Source organism: Cavia porcellus, unplaced genomic scaffold (assembly GCF_034190915.1).
Source record: "Cavia porcellus strain 051 isolate PalLab524CR breed Dunkin Hartley unplaced genomic scaffold, mCavPor4.1 scaffold_3, whole genome shotgun sequence".
Classification (NCBI taxonomy): domain Eukaryota; kingdom Metazoa; phylum Chordata; class Mammalia; order Rodentia; family Caviidae; genus Cavia; species Cavia porcellus.
In genome coordinates this window covers 47424481-47451058 of record NW_026947486.1, presented here as the reverse complement: position 1 = coordinate 47451058, position 26578 = coordinate 47424481, and the positions used below count along the sequence as shown (strand labels likewise).

The window sequence follows — 26578 nt, the reverse complement described above, 5'->3', positions numbered from 1 at the left end:
TACCTCACTTGGGTCCTTAAACATGACAGTGCCATGTCTCCTCATAACATCTTGTCTCTTTGTTTTTTCAGTCTAACATACATCCATTCACCAGTGAAGTTGTCCTGGTTAAAACTCCTGGCACCAGCTTCTACCTAGACATCAACCATCATCCCATTGACTCCCCTAGACCCTAGTACAGTGCCCTCAGCCAGCAGGAAGTAGTTAAACAGAGAAATCTTTGCCCCTTTTCATAATAATCATAAGACGAGATATGAAAGGGTTGCTAGCCCAGGCCGGACACTGTAGCCGGTAAAGCCAAGGAGCTCCTATCTCCCCCCACCCTTAGGAATTACCTCTGGCACCAAACTAAGACCAATGGGCTACCTGAGCATCCCTAAAATGCCCCTTTAGGTTCCACCCCAGGCCGAGGCTACTTATGTGCCTCACTCCACGTGTTCCCCGGAGAGATCGCCAGCCTGGGGTGGAGATGCCATACCCCAGGGGGTCAGGGGTGTTTCTCCCCGCATTCCCAAAATAAAGGTTACTTATATTTTATACTTCTTATCTTTTCAGCCACTGCCAGTCCTCCTCCCCTTTCTCCCCTCCACAGTTCTATCAGAAATAACAGCAAGAATCAATAAATGAGGTCATATCAAATTGAAAAGCTTCTTTACAGCAAAAGAATCAATTAGACAAAGAAATAATCTATCAAATTTTAAAAATTATTAACCATTCCACAGAGGGCTAATATCTAGAATATATAAATAACTCAAAATAGCAGAATACTAAAAATAAAGGAAACAGTCAAGAAATGGGCATGTGAAATGAGCAGACACTTCCCAGAGCAACAGTTTCAAATAGCCAACAAATATGTGGAAAAGCAAAGCAAAATAAAAACAAAAAATGCTTGCCAGCTCTGGTCATTTGAAAAATGCAAAATAAAATAACAGTAAGATTTCATCTTACACCAGAAAGAATGGCAATCAAGAAATAAAAACAAAATAATAAATGCTGGCAAACTCGTGGTAGAAAAAGAAACTTTCTACATTGTTTGGTGAGACTATACACTATTACAACTGTTATGGAAATCTGTATAGAGATTTCTCAAAGAACATTTACAAATTCCATATAACCCAGTTATCCCCCTGCTAGCTATCTTTTCCAAAGAGCTTAAGACTTCATACTATAGTGATACATGCATACACCAATGTTTACAGCAGCACAAGTCCTAACAGCTAAATCCTGGAAGCAGTCTATATACCAGTTAACAAGATTGGAGAAAGAAAATGCAGTATTTATATATAACGAAGCACTACTCAACTATAAAGGAAAAAAAAAAAAAAACTTGAGTCATTTATAGGAAAATCAATGTACCTGAAAAGCATATTTAGGAAATAGCCCAGACACATCAACTTAAATACCATACAGTATCCTACATTTGAGTAAGGCAAAGTACAAAGACAATTTTAAAAATGTGTAGGAAATAAAGGACTGGATGTCTTGCAAATGGAAAAGGGAACAAGGGGGAGAATTGATGGGAATTTAAGGAGAAGTAAGTACGATAAATTTAGGACATATACAAGAACTTCATAATTTTAATTTAATGTAGATATTCCATGTCATAAATATGTGCTAAGACTAATAATATCAACAAGAATGAAAATTCGGAAAGGGGAATTGAAGAAAGGTGTGAGGCAGAAGGGAATGGGGTTTAAAAAGAAACGAGCTGTAGCAAGTACATGCTTCTCCCCAAGGTGACGGTAAACTGTATGCATTGCAAACATGTACTAAAAAATGATGTGCTTGAATCCCTACCTTATATCTTATGCGGAGACTCAAAGAAGATCATATACACATACATATATCTGTGTGTCTGTATATACATGTGTCCATGTATATGCATGTATACAAGCTAAACTATTAGGGAAAACTAGGAGTAAATCTTAATTACCTTGAATTAAGCATTTTCCTATGTTACAGTAAAAGCATAATCAATAAAAGAAATACATAATGTGACTTTCAAAATTAACAACTGTGTACTTCAAAGAATATCTTCTAAAGAATGAATATACAAGTCATATAATGGAAGAATGTATTTTCAAATCATGTATATGGTTACAGGCTAAAATATTTCAACTGAAGAAGGCTCAATCAAATCTTACTTTAACTACAGATATTAACTTAAGGTTACACTTAGTAGATAAAAACATTCCCAATGCATCAATTTTTGATAATGTAAAATTACTTGACACAAAAATAAAATTAAAAATGTCCATCCATATAGGATACCAAATGTACCATCTGAAACATTTAATAAAGCTTGGGAGAAAATTCTAATATTTTTCAGCATTTTCCAGACTCTATTATCAATTAATCTGTTTTTTCTTTTTTTATTTTAAAGAGATTAAGACAAAAGAGGAAATAACACAGCAGATCAGATCAGAAAAATGCAAGCAACACAGCATTTTACCACAAGACAACCCATAATTAACAGTAACTACCATAATGTCTCTTTCTTTGAAATAGTTGTGTATAACTTCATATATGATCATATCAAACATAACAAAACAATATAAAACCATTCAAGAGAATAAAATCATTACAGGGCATTAAGAACCAAATAACAGAGAATGAACAATAGCTACTATATTATATCATTTTCCTTATAAAATTTGTTTATACTATCACACATAATAAAATCCAGTAAGATATAATATGATAGAACCAATGGCAACAGAAGAACAAAAGCATAGTAGGACTTCAGAGTATGATGATATTAAATCAGCAGTGGCTATTATAATGTCTTGTTTTCTTCAAAATAGCTGTTCATACTACTACAGACAATAAAGTCAAATAAACCAGGATAAAACCATTCTAACTAATGAATGGAAACATTGTAAGTCTTCAAAGCAATGTAATGAGGAATAATGATTACCATAAACTTTTATATACTCTTACCATTTCTTACACAAGGGAAACTATATATTTATACATGTGAGTTTGACTTATTTCACTTATGAGTAGGGTCTCAAGCTGCGCCCATTTATTTATAAATGTCTCAACGTGATCATTCTTTATAGCTGAGTAGTACTCCATTGTATAAAAATACCACAGCTTTTTTTATCTATTCCTCAGTTGACAGACACTTTGGTTGTTTCCAAGATCTGGCTATTACAAATTGTGCTGCTATAAACATGGGTGCACTGGTATATGTCTCTGGTATGATGTTTTCGGTTCTTCTGGGAATATGCTGAGAAGCAGAATAGCTGGGTCTAATGGGACTTCCATTCCCAGGTTTTTGAGGAGTCTCCAGACTGATTGCCATAGTGATTGCACCAGTCTACACTCCCACCAACAGTACAGGAGAGTTCCTTTTTCCCCACAGCTTCTCCAGCATTTGTTGTTGCTAGTTTTCTTGATTCTGGTTATTCTTTCTGGAGTGAAATGGAATCTCAGTGTTGTTTTAATTTGCATTTCTCCTAATGAGTAATGATGATGAACATTTTTTTCATGTATTTATTTGCCATTTGTATTTCTTCATCTGAGAATTGTGTATTCATCTCAGATGCTCATTTTTGACTGGGTCTTTGAATTTCCAGGGTCTGATTTTTTTTTTAATTCTTTATATGTTTTAGACAGAAGTCCTTTGTCTGAGGGACAGTTCACTAAGATTTTTTCCCAGTTTTTGGGTTTTCTTTTCACTATGCTGGAGATTTCTTTTGACATGCAGAAACTTTCTAATAAGATGTGATCCCAATTATTGATTCTGGAAAGTATTTCCCGTGTGGTTTGATTCATGAATTCTCTACCTACTGCAATGTCTTCAGGATTTTTGCCTAATTTGTTTTGTAACAGATTAGTGTTTCTGTTTTCTACAAAGTTCTCTAGGGCATAGTTTTGTAAATAAAATATATAATAGTTTGTTTGACTCCAGTGTATATCCCAAACTTCAGGACATCAAATGCTCTAAAAATCACACTGCTCATCTAAAACTGTTATTACATTAACAAATTCCAGGAACACATATGTTTCTGAAAGTATTGAGTTTATTTTAAGCATCACATTATTTGATTATCAATAAACAAAGCTTACATTATATGTGGATTTTTATAGAGTATAGACTGGCAAACAAGAAATAGGATAAAGAAGGTGTTAGTTTTTGAGATAATTAGTATGGAACTAAAATAGGAAAATTTTTTTCTGAATCTGAAAGTATTTAATAATATTTTTATAAATATTCTTTGTTATGATTTGTATCTGCAGTGTCCCTCAAAAGTTTGTATGTTGAAGGTTTGGTCACTATTGCCACCGTAGGTGAAGGTGAACCTTTGAGAATGATTGGGTAACAGGGGTTCTAACCTCATCAACAAATTAACTTACATTAATCTATTGATGAACACATTTTGGAATGTGTTTGGGGGAAGGAGCTTTGTTTCAAAAATGAGTTTTCTGTCTTTGTCTCCACACCACTATGAAGTGAGCACCTTTGCTCTACTGTGTTCACCCCAGCATGTTAATGCTCTGGTCTCTGCAGGCCAAGCTACATGGACCTCCAAAATCATGAGCCAAATGGAATCTTTTCTTCTGTAAAATTGTTTCTCAGATATTTTTCTCACAACAATACAATACTGAATAACGCATCTCTTTTGCTTGATATTTGTACTTTTTCATGTAACAGGGGCATAGAAAATATTATCTCTGTATTAACTTATTCAAACAATTTATGACTGAACTGTAACGAAAAGGTCCAGTATCAAGAGACAGTAGCATTCATAATCACATCCTTTCTTACAAAGGGGAAAATCACTAAAATTTATTTTAGCAAAAATCTGTGGAAATAAATCTTGGCCAATAAATTCCAATATACTTTTTAATAGTTAATTAAAATCTGAGCTTCTTTTAAGAGGATGCCCTTTTAAGCTTACGTGCTGTCCCAATTCCATGACAAACACGCATATTTCACTGAAATAAGCAACCCAGAAACATTACTTGATGAGAACGCAGTAAAATAAGGAATTTTTCAATTGAATGTATGTATTGTTTTGACGGGGGTGTCATGAATTCAATCACATAATGTTGCATGAAAGGCTACATTAAGAATCCTTGAAAGCTTGTAGATCAGAACACAGCAGTTCCTTCTACAAAAGAATGGGAATGTTATAATTACCACATAAAATGACAATGTTTCACATATCAGAACCATGTACTTTTTGATGATAACTTCAGTTCAAAAACATACACATTGTTATACATTGAAACTAATGAAGCAATTTGAGAACAAGAGATGGAGACTCAATTTCTTACTGGTGAGCTGCAGATAGATTTAAGTTGCAACAATATCAAAAAAGGTGTTTTCTTTGTAAAAAATCATTAAAGTACAAAAAATGTCTTGGCACGTAATACTATCTCATGATATTTATTTAAAATTTTATCATAATTTGCTATTATCAACATAATGCTCATATTTTAATTATGCATTCATTTTATTGTACATGAAAACACTACTTGACTATCTTAACTTCAAGCAATTTCTTTTGAAACCAAGATAATTTTGCTATTTGAGAAACATTGTATAAAAGCAAAAGGGAGTTATTTTTCAAGATGTTTAAGGCAGAATGTATAATGCAGAGAGCTTAACCTTCATGCTTGCTGCTTTTCCTGGGCTTCTGCTTCCTGAAAACAAACAAATAAACAAATGTTAAATGTAAGTATTGCAAAGTAGATATATATATATATATATATATATATATATATATATATATATACATATATAAATATATATATATTTTTTTCTTAATAAGTACTGGGGATCGAGCTCACAACCGCTTGTTTGCAAGGCAGGTGCTTATGACGCTGAGCTAAATCCCCAGCCCCATAGATTATTGTATTTAGACTACATAAGAACAACCTCCTGAGAAATGTTCAAAAGAGGAGTGATTAAATCTAGAAAAGACTGCTTAAAGTTTTTAATAGAAAATTCATAATATAGAAACCATTGTAAGTCAACTTTATTGGATAAAGAAACACCTAGTACACTAGTAAACCCCCTGGTGTTTGTGAGTGGATCGTGGAGGCATGATCTTGGGTACTAATATGGCCTTTCTCCATTTTCTCTGTGCTACTGCCCCCGTTCTACTTCTCTAGTCCCATGAACTCTCATGAGCATCCTTTCTCTACCACACCCTTCTTCCATAATGTTTCTGCCTTGAAACCAGCTGATCATGCACTGAATTTTGAAACCCTAAGGTAAATTAAACCTATCTTAATTTAAATTGTGGATATCAGATATTGTATCTCATTGCCAGGAAAGCCAGTACATAATCAAAGATTGTCTAATCATTACTAATGATTTAAAATTATTCCATAAAGCTAGGTGCCTTAGAGTGTAAAATTGGTATTTTAAATAGTCAGCTTGTTTCTCTCTCAGGTGATATTTTACAAGAAAACTGAGAGTCTATAATGTTACCTAATGTTTATAGTTAACTGAATTTCATTAACTTTAAGTTAGACAATGTGTTATTCATTAAAATACTGTGGTTTTTATGTAGCATGACAGTAGGCAGGAAAATAAATTAGGTTGTCTTTTTTGCTTCGGACAGTGAGTAATGTAGCATAGGAATTCTGAACTACATATCTGTTTTGGCTCACAACATAATTCTTTACACAAAATAATCTTCAAACATAAGTTTTATGAATTAAAGATATGTCATAAAAGTGACCTGGTTAAAGAAACACAAGACTTAAATTGTAGAAATCAAATATTTCAGGTATTAACATGGGAAATACCAGTCAGTAGTTGAGTTGTGACAATCTTACAAAGAGTCAAAATCAGCTGAGTATTCTAAAATTAGCCTAAAATAGTAGATTCAAAAGAAAGAGAAAGAAAGAAAGAAAGAAAGAAAGAAAGAAAGAAAGAAAGAAAGAAAAGAGAGAGAGAAAGAGAAAGAAAGAAAGAAAAAAAGAAAAGGAAGAAAAAAGAGAACACTTCATTGTTCATATATTCTTAATGATGCTTAGCTCATACAGATAATACTTCATTGTTCATATATCCTTAATAGAACAGATAAAATGCATTACAACTTTCTAAAATGTTTATAGGAAAGAAGGAAAAAATAACGGAGAGAAGGAGGAGGGGTAGGAAGAAGGGAGAGAGAACATTTCTAAATTTTTTAATGTTTCTGACACAAATGTGGCTATGAACATAAATTCATCTTGCTCCTACGTTACATAATTTTATGAAAAAGGTATATACCTTCAACAATTCCCACACAGTAAAACATATTTTATGCTAAAACTCACAAAATGCTTAACCTATATAATTGAGAAGCAGTTGTACAGTAATAACAATAAGCACTAATGCAAAATCTTTGTTTCTATGAGCATGCACTCCTGAGTATTCATATTTTCAAAGCAGACTAGATCTCTAAGTCACACCTAAAATATTTTTACTATAGTTTATTATAAATTAAATAGCTTTCAGTTATCCTTCCAAATAAAAGAGATTATTACTACAAACATACAAAACAATGCTTTGTAATGTCTTTAGAATTCATATTTAAATAAATTATTTACCTTACTAATTATTTTATTAAGTATTTAAATAAATCTTAACCTTTAATATTTCTTGAAAGTAAGCAGTCAATATTTATAGCACCATGGGTCATCTAATCAATCAGAGGATTTTAGAAACAACAATAGGAAGTTTGCTTTCCTCTTCTCCTATTGTAAAAATTATTCAATATATCCAATGGTTTTGAGTCATGTAATCCTGGTCTCAAATTCTAGCTCTACAACTGAATATCACTGGGCAAATGACTTAAGAAATCTGAGTATCAGTTTCCTCCTCTGTAGAAATGCAATAATGGTGTTTAGCTAATAGAGATGATACAAGAATGAGATGTGAAGTGTGTGACTCAGTGCATTGGCCACAAATTGCATTCCTTAATCTTCTTCCTTCTCACTCACTCTGTCCTCTGTTTTTGTCTAGTAATTAAAACAAAACCTAGAGGTACAATGTGAATAAAATGAATTTGGTGGATTCCATTAAATCTTACAGAAGAGGCAGACTTCCAATGAAGTTAATGAAAACGATTCTCTAACCAGTGGTCATTGTTCCCTCACTATAGCACTGAACATACTATATTTTCATTGCTAAAATAGAGCAATAAATAATTTTATATCTTTTTAAAAGTTATAAAAATTATTTGACTTCCACAGTCTTTAATTTATGGAAATATTTGCTTTTAAATATCAATCTTAGCCTAACCAGGGAGTTAGCTCAGTGGCATAAGTGCCTGTCTGGAAAGCACGTGTTCATGAGTCCCATGCCTGATCCCTAAATAAATAAATAAATAAATATCAAGCTCTCCTGTGGTTTGGGTTTTTTATTCATTTAAATGTAATGACTATACATTGCAATTTGGAAAATGAATGGGAGAACATGTATATTGGCCATGGTTCCTTTCAGACTCCTTTTTGTTTTGTGAATGAATTTTAAATATAATTAGAAAACTGTATGTAGGAACAGTTTTGTAACTCTATTTAATATCTTCTTTCACAAACTACACTAGTTGTTTCTTAGCCAGAGTGTATATTCCTAGTGAATGCCTGAAAGTACAGATAGTACAACATCCTATATAAAGATTAACAACAATAACTAATGATTAAACAATAATGAAAATACACTAACAAAATTATGTAAATGTAGTTCATCTCTTTCTACTGCCATGATTCAGTTAGTATATCCAGAATAGACTAGCTAAACAAAACAATGACTCATGTCCAGGACAGGATAGTAGGAGATGGTGAGATAATTTATTGTACAACTCAAAATGGCAATTTAAAATATTAATTCTGAAATTTTAGAGTAACATTATAAGAGCATAGCTAAGCACAGGTGACAGAAGCTATAAAGTAAGACCATTGATAAAGGGAGTTTACGGTGATGTATCATTCTATGATACTATGAATTCATTGAGTAGATAAACCACTTTGTGTTGAGCATAGCATTAGACATTTAATTCTTTCCAAAGTCCACAATATGCATAATGCTTTGATGCATTATTTTGCCTATTAAATTCATTTAGTTGGCGATTTTATTTAGTTGACATTTCTATTAAGGACTTAACTTTAACTTATTTATTATTTAGGCTTATAAATTACATTTTATTTATGTTTTTGTTGATAAGGCTTTTTTCATATGTAGGATACTTTCATTAAAATATAGTACCAAATATGAAATTAGTGGATGAAAAAGTATAAATATTTTTGAAATTCTTGATAGTTCTTCTGCTTCCAAGATAGACTACTAATTTATACTACCCCCAGGACTATATTCATGCATGTTTCAGAGTACTCCTCTGAGCACCAAGCATTACTTTGTTTTACTTCTATTAATTTACAGATGAAAATTGGATTCCAGTTTATCACATTTCTTTTATCATCAGCATAGTTTTTCAATGTGAATTACATAGTTGTATTTCTTATTTGATGCACTCCATTCAGTTAGTTCTTTTTGTTAGCTTACTGTCCCATTAAAGGGGGAAAACTGAAAATTGAGCTGAACAATTAATAATATCTGACATCAAATTTGTTCCTGTTAGTTTTAGAAAAACCATATTAAACATTAAGCTTCAAAGTCTCTCCTAGGCCTGAGGATTTAGCTCCATGGCCTAAGCACCTGGTTGGCAAGCATAAGGTCAAGAGTTCAGTCCCCTGCACAAAAAAAGTTTCTCCTATTATCAATCCATTCTTCCTATCCATTGCCATTTCCAGACCTGTCTAGTTAGCTGTATCTATCAGCTCCTCTTTATCCAGTCCTTCATAATATCCACTGTTCTTTTGGATTAAACCACAATTTAAAATACTTAAATAGGGGCTGGGGATTTAGCTCAGCGGCATAAGCGCCTGCCTTGAAAGCAGGCAGTCGTGAGTTCGATCCCTGGTACCGATAAAAACGAAAAAGAAAAAAAAATAAAAAAATAAAATACTTAAATAAATATATTGTTGTATTTCCCTATTCCCCATCATGGCTTTTGTATGCCTGTAGGCTAAAGTTAAAACTACCCAGAAAAATCATAATCTGGCTCTCACATAGCTAGCTAATTTCACCTTTTCTATTAATATCTCCAGTTTCAAAGTCACATTGTATTACACTCTGTACCTTGAATATATCATCATGTAGAGCTATACTCCAAGGCAATAGTTTCTGTCGCTGTCTCTGTGAAACATGCCTTCATGTCACTTCATTATTTAGGAATCTCCAACAGCTCAAATGACATTAATCTGTGAAACTTCACAATCTCTTTAGTAGGAATTTATGACTAGCTCTTCTGAACTCCTACAGGTCTTTATTTACACTATCTTATAAAACTTACTACAGTATGTCTTAAATTAGCATTATTTATAGCTGTATTTGTTAAATATTTGCATACACATCTTCACAAGGTTATAAACACTATGAATGTAAGGAATATACTGCAAGCTGTGTATTTACCCCACCATTAATATTAAAACCTGGAGACTTCCAGGAGAACATGGCAGATAGATAGCAACAGCTTCAGAGGCTCTCTGAGAAACCACACTTAAAATCCAGGAAGGTGCTGGGCAGGAAATCCTAGACAAGGGGGATATTCTTTGCCGACCCAGGAATGAACTAAATTAAGAGAAACCAACTGGAAACGCAATCCGGGTGATACAGCAGGAACAGATTAAGATCTTAGCGTGGAAGCTGGACCCGGCGCCACTGGAAGCTTCAATTTGAATTTCCTGCAGCCACTGTTGCATCCTGGTCGGCAAGGTGGGGAGCGAGGCGTGAAAGCTCTGAGAGTGGGAAGCATTGAATGGAGTTGGGAGCGGGACTGGCCGGGTGCCCTGCATCGACCTGCGGTGAGTGAGCGGACTGGGACCCTTCCATAGAAGGAGGCTTCAGTGGAGGACATACTTGGACCAGGCAGACTACCCGGAATGAGCTGTTGCAGTGACTTCAGTCACATATCCCCCTCTCAAGCGGGATTGGTGGGGAGTGCCTGGCCTGCGTGATGCTGCTGGCTGAAACCCAGTAGGCTAGCCCAACCCAGGTCCCAGCAGCCTGGGGATGCACCCTAGTGGTGAAGCTTTTAGTAGGTTGACCTGGAGGGGGTGCCCGCTCCCTGGTGAGCTGCAGGGGGTGGGAACACCTAGCCGGCGCAATTCAAACAGACTGTGGCCAACAGGGAAGGAAGCTGGGCCTCCTATATATGCTTGTATATAAGGAACAAAGAATATGGGAAGAGGGAGCAACAAGAAAGGGTCCTTGGCCCCCAATCCTAAGAAACACGCAGTAACAGACATGGCACCAATAGACATAAAGCGCTGTCTCCAGAGCCTCATAGACGAGTTCAGGAATGAAGTTATTAATGACCTGAAGCAAGACATAAGCAGAATAGTTAGAGAAATGCTAAGCACCACCCAAGAAAAAACTCTGGTGGAATGGAAGAACAGAAAAAAAGGGGAGAATTGTTTGATGGAGAAAACAGGGTAAACATAAAATACATGAAGAAGGTTCAAAGAGATTACCAGGAAACTAAAAACTCTATCAAAAACTTGCATAACAGCTTGAAAGAAATTAAGGATAGATTATCTGCACTGGAGGGCAGATTTATAATATGGGAACATGAAATGAAAAACTTCTTAAAATAACAAAAAAAAAACAGCACAAATACAAAGGATAGAAGATGATAAGAGGGTCTATAACTTAAGAATTAAGAACATAAAAGAAGTGGGGACACAAACAAATGAACTACAAAAGCTATTCACAGAAATAATCCAAGAGAATTTCCCTAATTTAGCAAATGGTAAAGATACTCAGATATATGAAGCATACAGGACTCCAGCTACCTACAACCCAAACAGAGCTACACACAGGCATATAATAATCAAAATTCCAAAAATCCAATATAAGAACAGAATAATTCAAGCTTTGAAAGGTAATAACCTCCAGCCAAGATTGATATATCCTGCACAACTGTCCCTAGAAATTGATGGGAATACAAGATGCTTCCAGGATAAAGAGGAACTAGGGGAATTTGCAACCACCAATTCAACTCTACAGAGAATACTGCAGGATATTCTAAAAAAGGAAAATACCAAGATTCCAGAAATAGTGGCAGAGAGGCCACAATGAATGGAGCAGAAAACGAAATGAAGAAGACAAACTGACCACAAACGACAGAAAAAGAGCTCAACAGGAATGAGGCAGAGAAGATCGGATGGTAGGAACAGCTATTTTGGAGAAAACAAAACATCATAATAGCTAGTGTTAATTTAGTATCATCTTGCTTTGAAGTCCCATCAAACTTGTATTCTTCTGTCTCCATCGGTCTTAAAAGGTTGTATCTTACTGGATTTTATTATATATCATAATATAAGCAAAAACTTTTATAGACAAGGAGATAATACAGAAACCATTGTTCATTTTCTGTTAGCTGGTTCTGAATACTCTGTAATAATGTCATTCTCTTGAATGGTTTTATAGTGTCTTGATATGTTTGGTGCTACAGTATACGAAGTTATACTCAAAGATTTAAAGGAAAGAGACATTATGGTAACTATTTTTATGTCAGGATATCCTGTGGTGAAACACTATTTTGCTTAAATGGCTATGTTTTGACCTGCACTGTTCTGTTGTTATGCCCTCTTTTATCTCAATTCCCTTTTTTTAATTATTTACTTTTCTCTCTTTATCTTTTTAATTAAGGGAAAAATAAATAAAAAATAGCAGGATACATTATAGTAACCTACTTTGATTTCCTACTAACTTGATTTGAAATCCTGTATTGCCCTCACCATCTTGTTTTGACTGATTTTCCTCTATTCTGCTTTGCTTGATAATACCAAGTTCGAAAGTACAGGCAAAACTCTGAAGACAATAAGATTCATTATGACGCCCATTCCAGTTGACTATTATTTTCTTTTAAAGTCCTGTAATGTCTCCAACGCTTTGGTTTTATTCTTTACTGCTTAGTTAAATTTTATTATAACTGGCAATTCTTCTTAAAATAGCAAGAGGCAATATGGTAACCATTGTTGATCAACTTATATTTTGTTTTTACATTATCTATTATGTCCATCCTTTTGATTTGACTGACTCTGTTCTTATATGTCTCATTTGGTTTTACTCTCTTCAAAAAAAGTAATAAGAAATGTGGGAGTAATAAAACCCAAAATGTGTAATTTTCATTGTACAAAAGAAAAGAAAAGAAAGTGCTCTATAGGTTATAACTGCATATATGTTTAAGTGTATAAGATAGATAACCATATTACTGAGTGTTTTTTGGATCATTGAACAAAACTGTTTGCACTCTCACTGTTTGAAAGTCTACTTTATATGCTTCAGTTTTGTAACTTGAACAACTATTTCTAAGATGAGAATATGAAATCTATTAACTAGTGATTTCTTGCTGTTTATTTTTTAAATTTTGTATTACTTGTACCCTTTTTCTGTTTTTTTCTTTTTCTCCTTAAATAAAAAAATATTAAAACCTGACACTTAATAAATTGTTGTTGAATGAGTGAATCCAAATTTTAACTAAAAGGGAGTCATAAGTGACAAAAAATAAGTGTCTCGCTTATTTCTTTCATATTTCCTTTAATCCGTGTTAAATGCAGTAACAATTTCTGTCATCGTATCTTATTTAAATAAAGATGCTTTTTTATTTAAATAAAGGTATTTTAACTAACTTTTATTATGAGTCAAATTATACAAAACATAAAACATAGCATTTTATCCTTGGGAAAAGAAAGTTTCCCAAGAATAATTTCACAGTGACACAAATACAATGTTAGCACATTGCATCTAGTAAAACCATAGGGTATCAAAACTGAAGGAGATGGAGTTTGAATAGTCTATTGCTATGGTTGATACATTGCGTAAACTTGAGAAGTCTAGAAGCTTAACTAAGAAACTCAGCAGGGAGCAAGGAATCTTACTTTGCTAATAACCTGAGCTGGTGCAAGACCAGCACACAGAGAAGGTGTGAGGGCCACACACCCCCCCTGGAACGGGGGTAGGTGGCTTGTATACTATACAAGGGAGGAAAAGACTCTTTTCCTCCCCACTTTTTCTCTGGCTGCTGTTTTGAAGTGTTGCCCCAGTGCCACGCTAACCTGGCTTGCAGACAGCTGATTACGGACTAAAACCTCCAAAAACTGTAAGCTAAATAAACCTTTGCTTCCTTAATTTTGTGTTTTGGGTGTTTTGTTCCAGCAATGAGAGAAAAGTAACCAAGACATCTATCTAACATAAAAGCAGATGTTAAGAGCATACAGCAGGAAACATACACGAAGTTAGCTTGTATGGAGATCTATTTTATATATATATATATATATATATATATATATATATACACAATGCCTTGCTATGTAGTCCAGGTTGGACTTGAACTCACTATGTAGCTCAGACTAGTCTTCAACTTAGAGCAATCCTACTGAGTGCTGGGATTACAGGTGTGTGCCACCACTCCTGGCTGGAGAATATCTATTATAAAAGGTAAAGGCATACTTAAATTCATAGTTTTAAGACATTTCACTAAATAAGAAATTTCATTTTTGCTTGCTTTCTTCTTTTGATCTCCCATGGGAACATCAACACTTGAAATTTCATGTTGGTAGCAAATATTCTTCAAATTTGACTAGCAATTTGGTGACCAGTTTGTAACTCAAAATGTTCTTAGTTAACTTGAACAAGTGAATCTATCATTTGCTCTCACACAAAGATAGTAAATATTGATAAGCAGATTACTATAGTCTAAGATGCTTGTTACCCATGTAGAACTGTGTATTACAACTGAAATAATAATCTCTAGTGCTACTAATCACTTATTTATGAATAGAGAGTAATAAATCAGCAATGTTGGGCTGCTTGATGAAGAAATCAGTTCATCTATCACTTACTTCCCACACATATACATTATAACTTTATTGTGATTATGCACATCGGTCTAGCCTAGTAGAGATTAAGTGTATGTAGAACAGAATTCTTAGCTATGATCTACTGCCTTTGATATAATCTGAATACTTAATAAAGGTAGAAATTTTATTGATTAAAGTGATCTATAATGCAAGGAAATAGAATCATACCTTCGAACCAGGTGGTGCCTTCAAGCCTAAAAAGGCATACACGGCATTATTTTCTCGAGCTTCAAAGAAGGCATCATAGTCCTTGATGAAAAGAAGGCAAAAGAGTTAGAAATACGCAACCAACATAGGACAAGATGATGGTAGACAAGTAAGTTGTTTCACTGAGAATGGAAAGATTAGTTTCAATAGTACTAAAATTCCAGAAGTAGTCTAAAGACAAGGCCCCTGGATAGCAGCATTTAATTCGGGTTAGAAAGTATGCTATTCTGCCATGAAATGGCCTTTGTGGAGGATTCTGTTAAAGAAATTTTAAAAATGAGTTACATGTTGGAAAAAAGTATTTGCAAAATACATATATGGCAAAGAACATGCATTCAGAATAAATAAATCTCACAAAACAATAATAGATGAAAAATAGACAATTCAAATAAAAGTGACGGAATAACTACAAAGATATTTAAACAGGTTGCAAGCATGGGAAATATTCATGAACAGTGTTCAGCATCATTAGCCATTAAGCAAATGCAAATTAAAACTGCAAAGTAAAACAGGACACATCTTTATACTATTTATTTAAACAAGAGGGCTGGGAATATAGCTCAGTGGCACAGCATATGCCCAGCATGTTAAAGGTCCTGGGTACTCAGTAGTGAAAAAGAGAAAGTAACAAAAGCTGACAATACCAAGAGCTAAAAAGGATACTGAGTATCAGGAGTGCTCATGTATAAGTATATAAAATGACAAGTCATTTGGAAACCATTGGGCATTTTCTTATAAATTTAAAATATAATTTACCCTATGATGTAGTAATCAGTCTCCTTGATATTTACCCTCAAGAAATGAGAATTAGTGTTCATTAAAAACCTGAATGCAAATGTTTAAAGTAGTTAGAGTCATAATTACCAAATTCTGGAACCAATAAAATGTTTATCAATGCACAGTAGTCAAACTGTGCCACATATTTGCAAGGTTATAATGTTTGAGAATTGGAAGAACAGATTATTAATATATGCAGCAACTTGTATGGATCAAGTATATTAAACTCAATGAACAAGGCCAATTTCAAAATGTTAAATGCTATATTAATCCATTTATACTACCTTCTCAAAAAGATAAATTTATACTGAGGGGAACCAATCAGTTTTTGCTAAGGGGTAAGTATGAGTAGAGTGTACGTGAAAAAGTCTCTTGAATGATGGTGTATCTTAATTATGGCATTGGTTACAGTTTACCTGTATGGGCTAAGAATTAAAACATTGTATTTAAAATGCCATGCGGACTCTATGCATATTTTAGACGATGAGGTAAGAATAACTTAAAATACATAAATCAGGAAAATTACCCACTAAATAAAATGTTTATTTTTATATTTCACCAAACTGATTCTGGCAGGTTAAAGACAGAAAAAGGAATAGGCAAAACTATTTTTGAAAAAAAATGCAAATAAAAGGAAAATGAGACTTAACCAATTAAAAACTTTACCAAAAGATTTGGAAAGATATTCTCCCAAAGAAGACACTATTCATAGAGGGTCAATAGGCATACAAAAATGAATCTTTCTTAAAAAGACAAAGATAACAAGTGCTAATAAAGATGTGGAAAACTTTTAAAAACATCTTTTGTGCTATTGGGGGGAATACAAATCAGGGCAACCATCATACATTTACACATTAGAACAGAAAGAAGTGCTTTAGAACATTAAAAATAGAACTACTCTATGACCCAACAATCTCATTTCTGAGTACATATCCAAAGGAAATGAAATCATACTATTGAAGACAAATCTGTACTCCCATTTTCACTGAAGCATTATTATTCACAGTAGCCAAGAAAAATAAGCTAAGTATAAGGAAAATGTTGTATGTATATGCAATGGAATATTATTCAACCCTGAAAAGCAATCTTATCAGTTGTGACAACATAAACCTGAAATTTAAGGAAATATGCCAGTCACAGAAACACATATATTCTCACTCACACATGTAATCTAACAAAATTAAGCTCATAGAAGTAAAGCATAGATTTGTAATACCAAAGTGTCTTCTTCCTTCACTTGAATTCACTATTCAAAAGTAAAACTGGATCTAGATACCAATTCTGTACTGAAGCATATGACTGATAAATGAATCAATGTAAATAAATCATACGTAGCAAGATTTACACTCTACACTTAGAAATAACCTCAGAATTCTAGTTAAAAGAATCATGGAGTCAAACGGGAAGCATTTTTATTATCACAAAACAATTAAAATAACTTATGTCAGTCATTTGATTCGTATGAGAGAAAGTAAGACTTCAACGGGATTTAAATCTGATCATATATAATTCTATACAGGACAGTCTAGTTGCATTTATTTCAAGTACTTTGCAGTCAGGTTCTATGATCATTCACTGACTCCCACCCTAGGAAACACAAACAAGTTTGTAAATCTCAGTGAACAAAACATGTTTTATAATTAAGCCTAATTAATTCACATATTTCACAAATATTTATTGAGTACATATTATATACTAGCACTGTTTATGATGTTGGAAATATAAGGGTAAACAAAGCAGACTATGATATAGCTTTCATTTTTTCTAAGAATTACTTTTCAGAAAAAAATCACTTCCATCTAAGGCATTCCAGTGACATTAATTCAGAATATATTTTACCATGTACTAGTATATTAATTATCACTTTACAAAAATGTATTTCACTTCCTCATATACATAGCATGAGCTCTTTCAGAACAATGATCATTTTTTAAAAATTTGTATCTTCAATAGCTAGACCTCATATATGTAGGTAAGGTAATACGTTCTATCATGTTTCACTCAGGAAATAAGATCCTAAGCCAAAGTTTAAATACAGCCTCTCTGGGATCAGGTATCAGCACATCTGGAAAACAACAATTTTGTGATCAAAAAAAAAAAAAAAAAGAATTGTATGTCTAAGTATGAAGAGGAAGTTGACAAGAAAATTAGAAACTAAAAAGAATTTGGCTGATATAGAGAAAAGAATGAAGGAAACCGGAAAGCTACGCCTGGCTCCCTGGGAGAAGGACTGGTTTCTATTAACATAAAGTAAGCACAAAAAGGGTTGGCATCTTCAAGGAGAAATAACTAGACCAAGCCAGATCTGCTATTTCCATTAAAAGCCCACAGTTATTATGAACTGCGGAAATATCTGACAGTGACTTCTTCCACACAGCAAGTTACAGTTGGTGAACAAATTCAGTGTAGAGCCCATGATATTTGAGTGTTTAATCAACAGAAATTTGAGGAAGGGGATAACTGTTTAAGACTGAGCTATAGAAAAGTTACAGAACAACTACACTTCAAAGTTTTTGGGGTTACTTACCATAGTGAGTGGATGAGAGACAGCCACAATGGACAATCATGGAGAGTCTGTGGGCTATATATACTCCCTGAGAGCTGAAGCTCAAACTGGAAAAGATACAGAGTACCTGCCTCTGAAATGAGAAGCCAGGCAAGTCATGTGTGGATTCTGGACAAGGCTGCATTCAAAAGTGTGGACAATAAGTCTAGAAAACTAGTTGATGCCCTTCTTTCACTCCATTGCTTGCATCCAAAACAGAGCTCCATGGTCTGTTTGCTTTCCCTGTCTGCCACCGTCATCGGGGACATACCTTGACTGAGATGGCTGCCACACATGGCATGCACATAAAGATGGCCCTCTGGAACCAGAGTGGGCACCTCACAATCCCACAGAACAAAAAGAAGGCACAGAAAACCCTGACTTGGCACACACAAGGAAACACAGAAACCAGGAAGAAATCATTCAAACATACTAGTGTTACTATTAATCATCTTACTTGATTCTATTTTATTATTGTTGGCTTTTTTTGTATTGTTAATGAAAATATAGTTCCTGCATTGAGTAAACATTCACTATATGCCAATATAGTGAATCCCTGACTTAGGAACATTTGATTTATGAACTTTCACAGATATGAACAGACCTCACATTATAAACATTAATTGATAAAAACAAATTGCAGAAGTAGCTCATGTGTTTGCTGGATACTGTCACAGTTGTGCTGCTTTGTGCTTACTGTACAGTGCGATAGTACACAGTAGCTCAATCAGAACCCAGAATGTCTGGAAGTAGGGGAAAAAGGAATAATGATGAGGAAGGAACTGCCAGGAAGCACAAGGCAATATTGTTTATTTCTGTCAAAAGTATGGAAGACTCACTTTGCCAAGTTTACAAACAGAAATGATTTATGAACGTTCTCCAAGAATGGAACTCATTCATAAGTTGAGAATTTACTGTATTTGGTTTGTGTTTGTTTTTGTATTATAAATACAGATTTCTTTTCTTTTGCTAAAGGTGACACAATAGTAGATTTCATAGGTTCTTATGATATTGTAGTATCCAGTTATTTTTTTACCTTGTTATTATTGATAGTTTAAGGATGGCATAGTTGTTGCTATTAATTGGTTACCACCAGTCCAAAAAGTAATTCATGGACTAAAATGAAAAGGAAGGAAAATATTTTATGAAACAAGAACCTGAAAACAAGGAGTAATGGTCACACTAGTTTCAGACAAAGTACACTTCTGGACAAAAATTATCAGAAAAGTCACACAAGGTCAGTGCCTCTTGGTTAAAGGAGCAATTCAACAGAAAACATAAAAATTACAAATGTATATGCACTAAACAAAAATTCACTCAGCTTCATGAAACAAACACAGCTGGTCATAAAAGATAAGATAAACATCAACACAACTATGGTGGAGTATATCCATATGCCACTATGCTAAATAGATCAACTAGACACAAATCTGAAAAAGAAGTATCAGTGTTAAGGCATAAAATCAAACAAATGGACTTAACAGATTTCTATAGTGCTCTAGCTAACAACAGAATAATATTCTTCTCAGCAGCACACAGAACTTTCTCGAAAACAAACCACAGACTAGTTCATAAAGCATTCTTAAACAAGTGAAGAAAAACTGAAAATTCTCCATGGTTAATATTAGTTCATAACAGAATAAGATTAGAAATAAATGGCAAAAGAAGCCACAGAAGTTATGCAAACCCCTAGAGATTAAATTATCCAAACTTGAATAATCAGTGGGTCACAAAAATTCAAATTAGACTGTTCTTAGTATCAAATGATTATACAACATGCCAGAACCTATGGGACATAAAGAAAGCAATCATAAGTTCTAATGTGAAATCCCACATCAGAAAAGCAGAGTAAGTCTGAACAAACAAACTAATGATGCATAAATAAAATGTACAAAAACAAGAATCCAGATCAAGTACAAGGAAGGAAATTATAAAGATCTGAGCAAAAACTAATGAAATTTAGATTTATAAACAAAGTATTGATCAATTAATAAGCTACTTCTTTCAAAGAATGAAGAAAATAAGCCATTAGACAATCTTACCAAAAACAGAGAAGAAAAGATCCATATTGCTGCAATTAGAAACAAGAAAGGGGAAATCACAACAGTCATGTAGAAAACCTGTACTCCAGTAATTTGGAAAGTCCAGAAAAAATACATTCCTTGATAGATATAAATTAACAGAACATAACTGTGAAGATAAAAACCCTGAATAAACAATAATAGGCAATAAAATTGAGGCAGTAATAAAAAACGTACCAACTGAGAAAAGTCTAGGACCCTTCGAGATTCACTATTGAATTCTACAAGAACTTTAGTAAAAACTATAATATCAATAAGCCTCGAACTCTTTAAATTAAAAAGGAAGGAGTACTTCAAAACTCATTTCGGGAAGCTAAAATGACTTTGATTTCAACACTAAACAAAGACTCAACTAACAAAGAAAACTAATGGCTAATCTCTTTAATGAACAGAGATGCAAAAAATCCTTAATGAGACACTAGCATACAGAATGGAACAATTCATCAAAAAGATCATCCATCATTCCAAATAGGTTTCATCTCATGGACACAAAGATGACTGAAAATAAGCAAATCAATAAATGCAATATACAACATAAGACAGAAATCACATGATCATCTCAATGGATGCAGAAAAAGTCTTCAGCAAAATCTAACAACTCTTTTTGATAATAAACCTGAAGAAAATAAGTACAGAAGTACCTTATCTCAATCTGATGAAAGCCAGTTATTACAAAGCTACTGCCAACATCATAGTAAGTGGGGGAAAACTGAAAGCTTTTCCTTTAAAATCAGGAACAAGGCAAAGATATACACAATCACCACTCCTGTTTAATAGAATACGTGAAACTTTAACTAGAGTTACTAGACAAGAGCATGAAATAAGAAAGGATACATACAAGAAAGGCAGAATTGAAACTATCGTTATTCACAGACATGACCCTTTATATAGAACTCCCAAAACATTTCACTGAAGACCCCCAAAACTGATAAATTCAGTAAGGTATCAAATCAGGATAGAAACTAGTGTTCCTGGACATAATGAACCCATGGAGAGGCTGGGGATTTAGGTTAGTGGTGTAATTGCCTGCTTAGCAAGCTTAAGATCATGAGTTTGATCCCTGGTACCAAAATTATAACAACAATAATAATGAACCCATGGAGAAAGAAATTAGGAAATAAAACTGCTGATAATAACTTCAAGAAAAGTTAAATACTGGGCCAGGGATTTAGTTCAATGGCATAAGCACCTGCCTGGCAAGCATGAGGTCATGAGTTTGATACCTGGTACAAAAAAAAAAAAAAAAAAGAAAAGAAAAGAAAAATAAAAAGTTAAATACTTAGAAATTAACCTAACAAACAAAGTGCAAGAGTTTAACAAAAACTATAGTACTGTGAAAAAAGAAATTGAAGAGGACATCAGAAAATGGAACGATGTCTCCTGTTCCTGGATAGGCAGAATAAATACTTTCAAAATGGCCACACTTCCAAAGCTGTGCAGATGTAATGTAATCCCAGTGAAAATATCAACAACATACCTCATAGAACTAGAAAAAAAATCACAAAATTAAAGCTGAAAGATATTGAGAATAATAAGAGGAAACGTGAATAACAAGAACAAAGCAAGAGGTAGTGTAATCCTGGATTTCAAAGTTACAATGCTACAGTAGTAAGAAACAGCATGGTACTGGTGTGAAAATAGACGTGTACGAGTCAGTGGAACCGAACAACTAATGCAAAAGCAGGTCTAGATACATTTAGCTGTCTGATTTTTGATAAAGGAGCCAAAAAAAACCATGCATAGCAATTAAGAAGGCCTCTTTAAAAACAGTGATGGCAAAATTGCCTATCAACATACAGAAGACTGAATCTAGATGCATATCTCTCATCATGTGCTAAAATAAAATCAAAATAGATCAAAGACCTATGTATTAACACATAAATACTCAACCTGCTACACAAAAAAGAGGAAAAACTCTGGCAACATAGGCATAAGCAAGGATTTTGTGAAAATACCCCTGATTGTAAAAGAAATAATATCAAGAATCTATAAATGGGATTGCACCAAGTTGAAAAACTTCTGCACAGCCATTGCTTCCTTAGCACATTGGGCAAATCAGTCTCATAGTCTGAAAAAGCTACTGTACCACAAAAGAAACAACCAACAGAGTGAAGTGAGACAACCTAAAAATGGGAAAAAGGTTGTTAGCTATTCTTTAGGTGACTAATATTTAGAATGTAAAAAGAAAAGAATTACCCTCCCTCAAAATAAAAGACCTAAATGAAAATTGGAAAGTGAAATGAAGGAACACTTCTTATAAAAGATAAATACATGAAAATGTTCAGCATGTCTGGCCATTAGAGAAATACAAATTAAAAAAGAACACTAAGGTTTCACCTTATCCCATAAACAATGGCTATTATCAAGAAACCAAATAATAAATGCTGGCAAGGCTGCGGGGTAAAAAAATATCCTTCTTCATTGTTGGTACAAATATAATCTAGCACAAGCACTATGAAAATCAACATGGAGATCCCTCAAAAAAGAAGACAAGAAATCACAGTTGATCTAGCTATTTCCCTTCTAGATATTTTCCCAAAAGAGTGAAAGACACTACATTACAGATACATATGTATGCACATCCCATGTTTATAGCAGCATAAGTTTCACTGGTATGATCACTCAGTCTCTATCTTTATCCCTTTTCTAGGGTTAGAGGATGTCATGTAACATATCAAAGGCTTAACTAACTATACTCAGTGAGCCTTAAATGGCACAACAGCTAGTCTCTCTCCTAAATGAAGAAGTAGGATTAATGAGACAGGCCATTCTCCAAAATGGGATGGCATTTAGATAATCTAACAGCAGCGCAGGAAGGTATTTGCACAATTTTAAGAACTAAATGTTGTGTGTACATTCCTGATCCTTCTGTTATTGTCTCAATAGCTGTTCAAGATATTATTAGACAACAAATCAGTGACATGTCAGACTTGTAAAATTCCCTGGACCTTATCCCCCATAGGGGTAGCACTAGGTCCTCTTGGTGGAAATCTTTGTTAACTGTACTGAGAATTACCCATCGATTCTATTATTTGATCCATTCATACTTGATTGTTTCTTTGCCTTTTACTCTTCCAGATTTAAAACTGTAGTCCTATCCAAGACGAAAATGTATGATGTCTATCGAAATCCCTTTGACAGACCCTCTGTAGAGTATCTCTGATTGCTGTTCAACAACTGCAACCGCTTTCAGCTCAAAGAAGCCAGACTGGCCACTGTCCATTACTTCCCTCATGGCCATTCTGAATACTTCTTCAGAGGAGAGAATGTTAAAGGCAGCTAAGTTAGATAGAAATACTACAGGCAGTCAGATAGGGCTAGGTCATCAAAGGAGCCAATGCAGAACACCCAGATACCTTAAATTGGGGAAACAGACACCTTTTGCTGTGGGTCAGACCTCAAGACAAAACAAAAAACAAATACACCTACATACTTCCTAATGATAAACTTGAGGGGTTGATATCCTAAATACATATCAGATCATCTTGAGGAAGCCAGAAGGAGTCACTAAACTGACCTACAAGAAGAGGTCTTGTTCCCCTATTCATGCCCGCTTACTATGTGATTTACTTACCCATTTGATCCTGATTTAATAAATTTTATATGAGCATTTATACTTGTAATCTTATTGATTGACCATAGTTCTGTCCCACCTCAGGCCCACCTTGTGATTTCCCATTTTCTCCAACTTTGATGCACCTCAGCTTGTGGTTTTGCTCTATAAAATCCATACAAAAGGCAGGGTCTTTGACAATCAACTTGGGACCTCTTCTGTCTTTCTGTCTTTCTCAGACAGAAGCTTTCTTTCTCTCAATAAATACATCCTGCTCTAAAAAAATAGCTAAGTCTTGAAAGTAGCCTATATATCCATCAACAGATACATGGATGAAAAAAGTGTGACATTTATACACAATGGAGTACTACTCCACTATACAGATGGATAACCTTGAGTCATTTATGGAAAAATGTATGTGCTTTTAAGTCATAGTTTTAAATTAAATAAATCACACATAAATACTGTAGTTTCTTTTATATGAGAAACCAAAATTATGAGTAAATCAATATCAAAATAGCAGAAATAGATTAAAGAAAACACAAAGATGAATAAAGACTTTTAAGATAAATGCATCTGGGGTGAACTTCAGTGCATCACAAGGCATGAGCTGAAGGCTTGCATAGCGTATTCCACCTAGCCATGCAGTCATAGTGCACAACTTGGGTTCTGGTAGGGCTGCAACCAGGGACCCCAAGCTCTGGGGAGCATTGGTGTGCAATGTAGTGCAAGCTGAAGGGCTGTACAGCATACTCCACCTAGCCATGCAGCCCTGGAGGACACTACAGACCTGGTAGTATCTATCAGGTCACCTCAATCAGCTGGGGAGCATCTGTATGTCATATGGGGCATGCTGAAGGTCCACTCAGATTCAAAAAGGAATCCAGGAAATCAAAAGCTGGGAAAATTGCCTAAATGAAAGTGAAGATAGACTTTCAGACCTCAAAGACAAGATTTCAGTTAGTGAAAATAAAGGAAAGACCTTTGAAAAATAACAAGGAATCAGGAAGTAATTCAAAATTTGCAAGATGATGCAAAGAAAAACAATAAAGGATTGAAAGGTATAACCAAAAAAGGTCACAACACAAATTATATCATAGGACTATTTTTTTTATTTAAAAGCAAAAAGAGAAAAAAACAGAACAAAGCAAAACAGTGTAAGGGTACAAGTAATACAGAACTACAAAAGAAAAAAAAACAGTAAGATATCACCAATTAATAGATTACACACTATCATCTTTGAAACAGTGATTCAGGTCACAGGATCAAAGCATACAAAGTGAACATTCAAATAGTGAGACTGCAAATAGTTGTGTTCAATGATCCAATCAAAAATATTAATATGGTCATCTATTTAACATACCTAAACACACTTGCTGTTGTATCCTTTTGGGCACTTTTTTTCCCTCTCTTTATTATAGCAAAATTTACATATTTTGGGTTTTATTGCTCCCATAGATCTTATTACATTTTTTGTAAGAGAATAAAATCAAACATGATAAAACAAAGCTGTCAGTCAAAACCAAGGATAGATATAACATGATATCATAGGACTATTACAGAAGTAACAGATGAAAATTTCCCAAACATGCAGATAAGTGAAGCATATCAAACTCTAACTAGCCATAATCAAAATAAATCTACACCCAGACATATAATAATCAAGATTCCAGAAATTCAACGTAAGAACAGAATATCAAAAGCTGCTAGATAGAATAGACAGATCACCTATAAAGGAAAGCCCATCAGAAATACAGCAGACTTCTCAACACAAACAATCAAGTCAAGAAGAGCATGGAGTGAAGTACTTCAAATCCTAAAGTATAACAGCATCCAACCCAGATTGATGTACGCTGAAAAACTGTCCTTGAAAACTGATGGACAAATAAGATATTTCCAAGGCAAAGAACAGCTGAAGAACTTCATGAACACCAAACCAACCTTGTAGAAATTACTTAAAGGTATCCTAGACAGACATAAAAGTAACTACGACTTCAAGAACATCAACAGAAAAAACACTAAGCAAGGCAAACAATTAAACAGAGGGGAAAGGTAAAGAACCACCAGCAGAAAGATAATATGACAAAAAGAAGCCAGTATCTATCACTTATAATCATTAACGTAAATGGCCTCAAGTCATCAATTAAAAGAAACAGACTAGGGGCTGGAGATTTAGCTCAGTGGCATAAGCGCCTGCCTTGCAACCAAGCAGTCATGAATTCGATTCCTGGTACCGAAAAAAACGAAAAAGACCAAAAAAAAAAAAAAGGAAACAGACTGGCAGATTGGATTATGAAACAACATTTAGCCATATGTGGTATGTAATATGAAAGCCATCTAACCCAAAAGGAAATTCATAGACTGAAAGTCAAAGGATGGAAAACAATACTTCATGAGACTGGAACTCCCCCAAAAAAGAATATTGAAAGACATTCTAGATAGACACAAAAATAACTATGACTACAAGAACACCAACAGAAAAAA

General features: G+C 34.1%; 1 protein-coding gene across 1 annotated transcript in view; it reads right to left on the bottom strand.

Moving 5' to 3' along the window:
* Positions 1 to 4010: 4010 nt before the first annotated feature.
* The window catches only part of Sh3bgrl (SH3 domain binding glutamate rich protein like), a 61941-nt gene continuing 39373 nt past the window's right edge, over positions 4011 to 26578 (bottom strand). Inside the window, exons 3-4 of the mRNA XM_063246137.1 lie at positions 15100 to 15180; positions 4011 to 5655 (exon numbers count right to left, since the gene is read on the bottom strand). Coding sequence (XP_063102207.1) covers positions 5623 to 5655; positions 15100 to 15180 — 114 coding nt within the window. The 3' untranslated portion in view covers positions 4011 to 5622. The remainder of the gene's footprint in view (positions 5656 to 15099; positions 15181 to 26578) is intronic.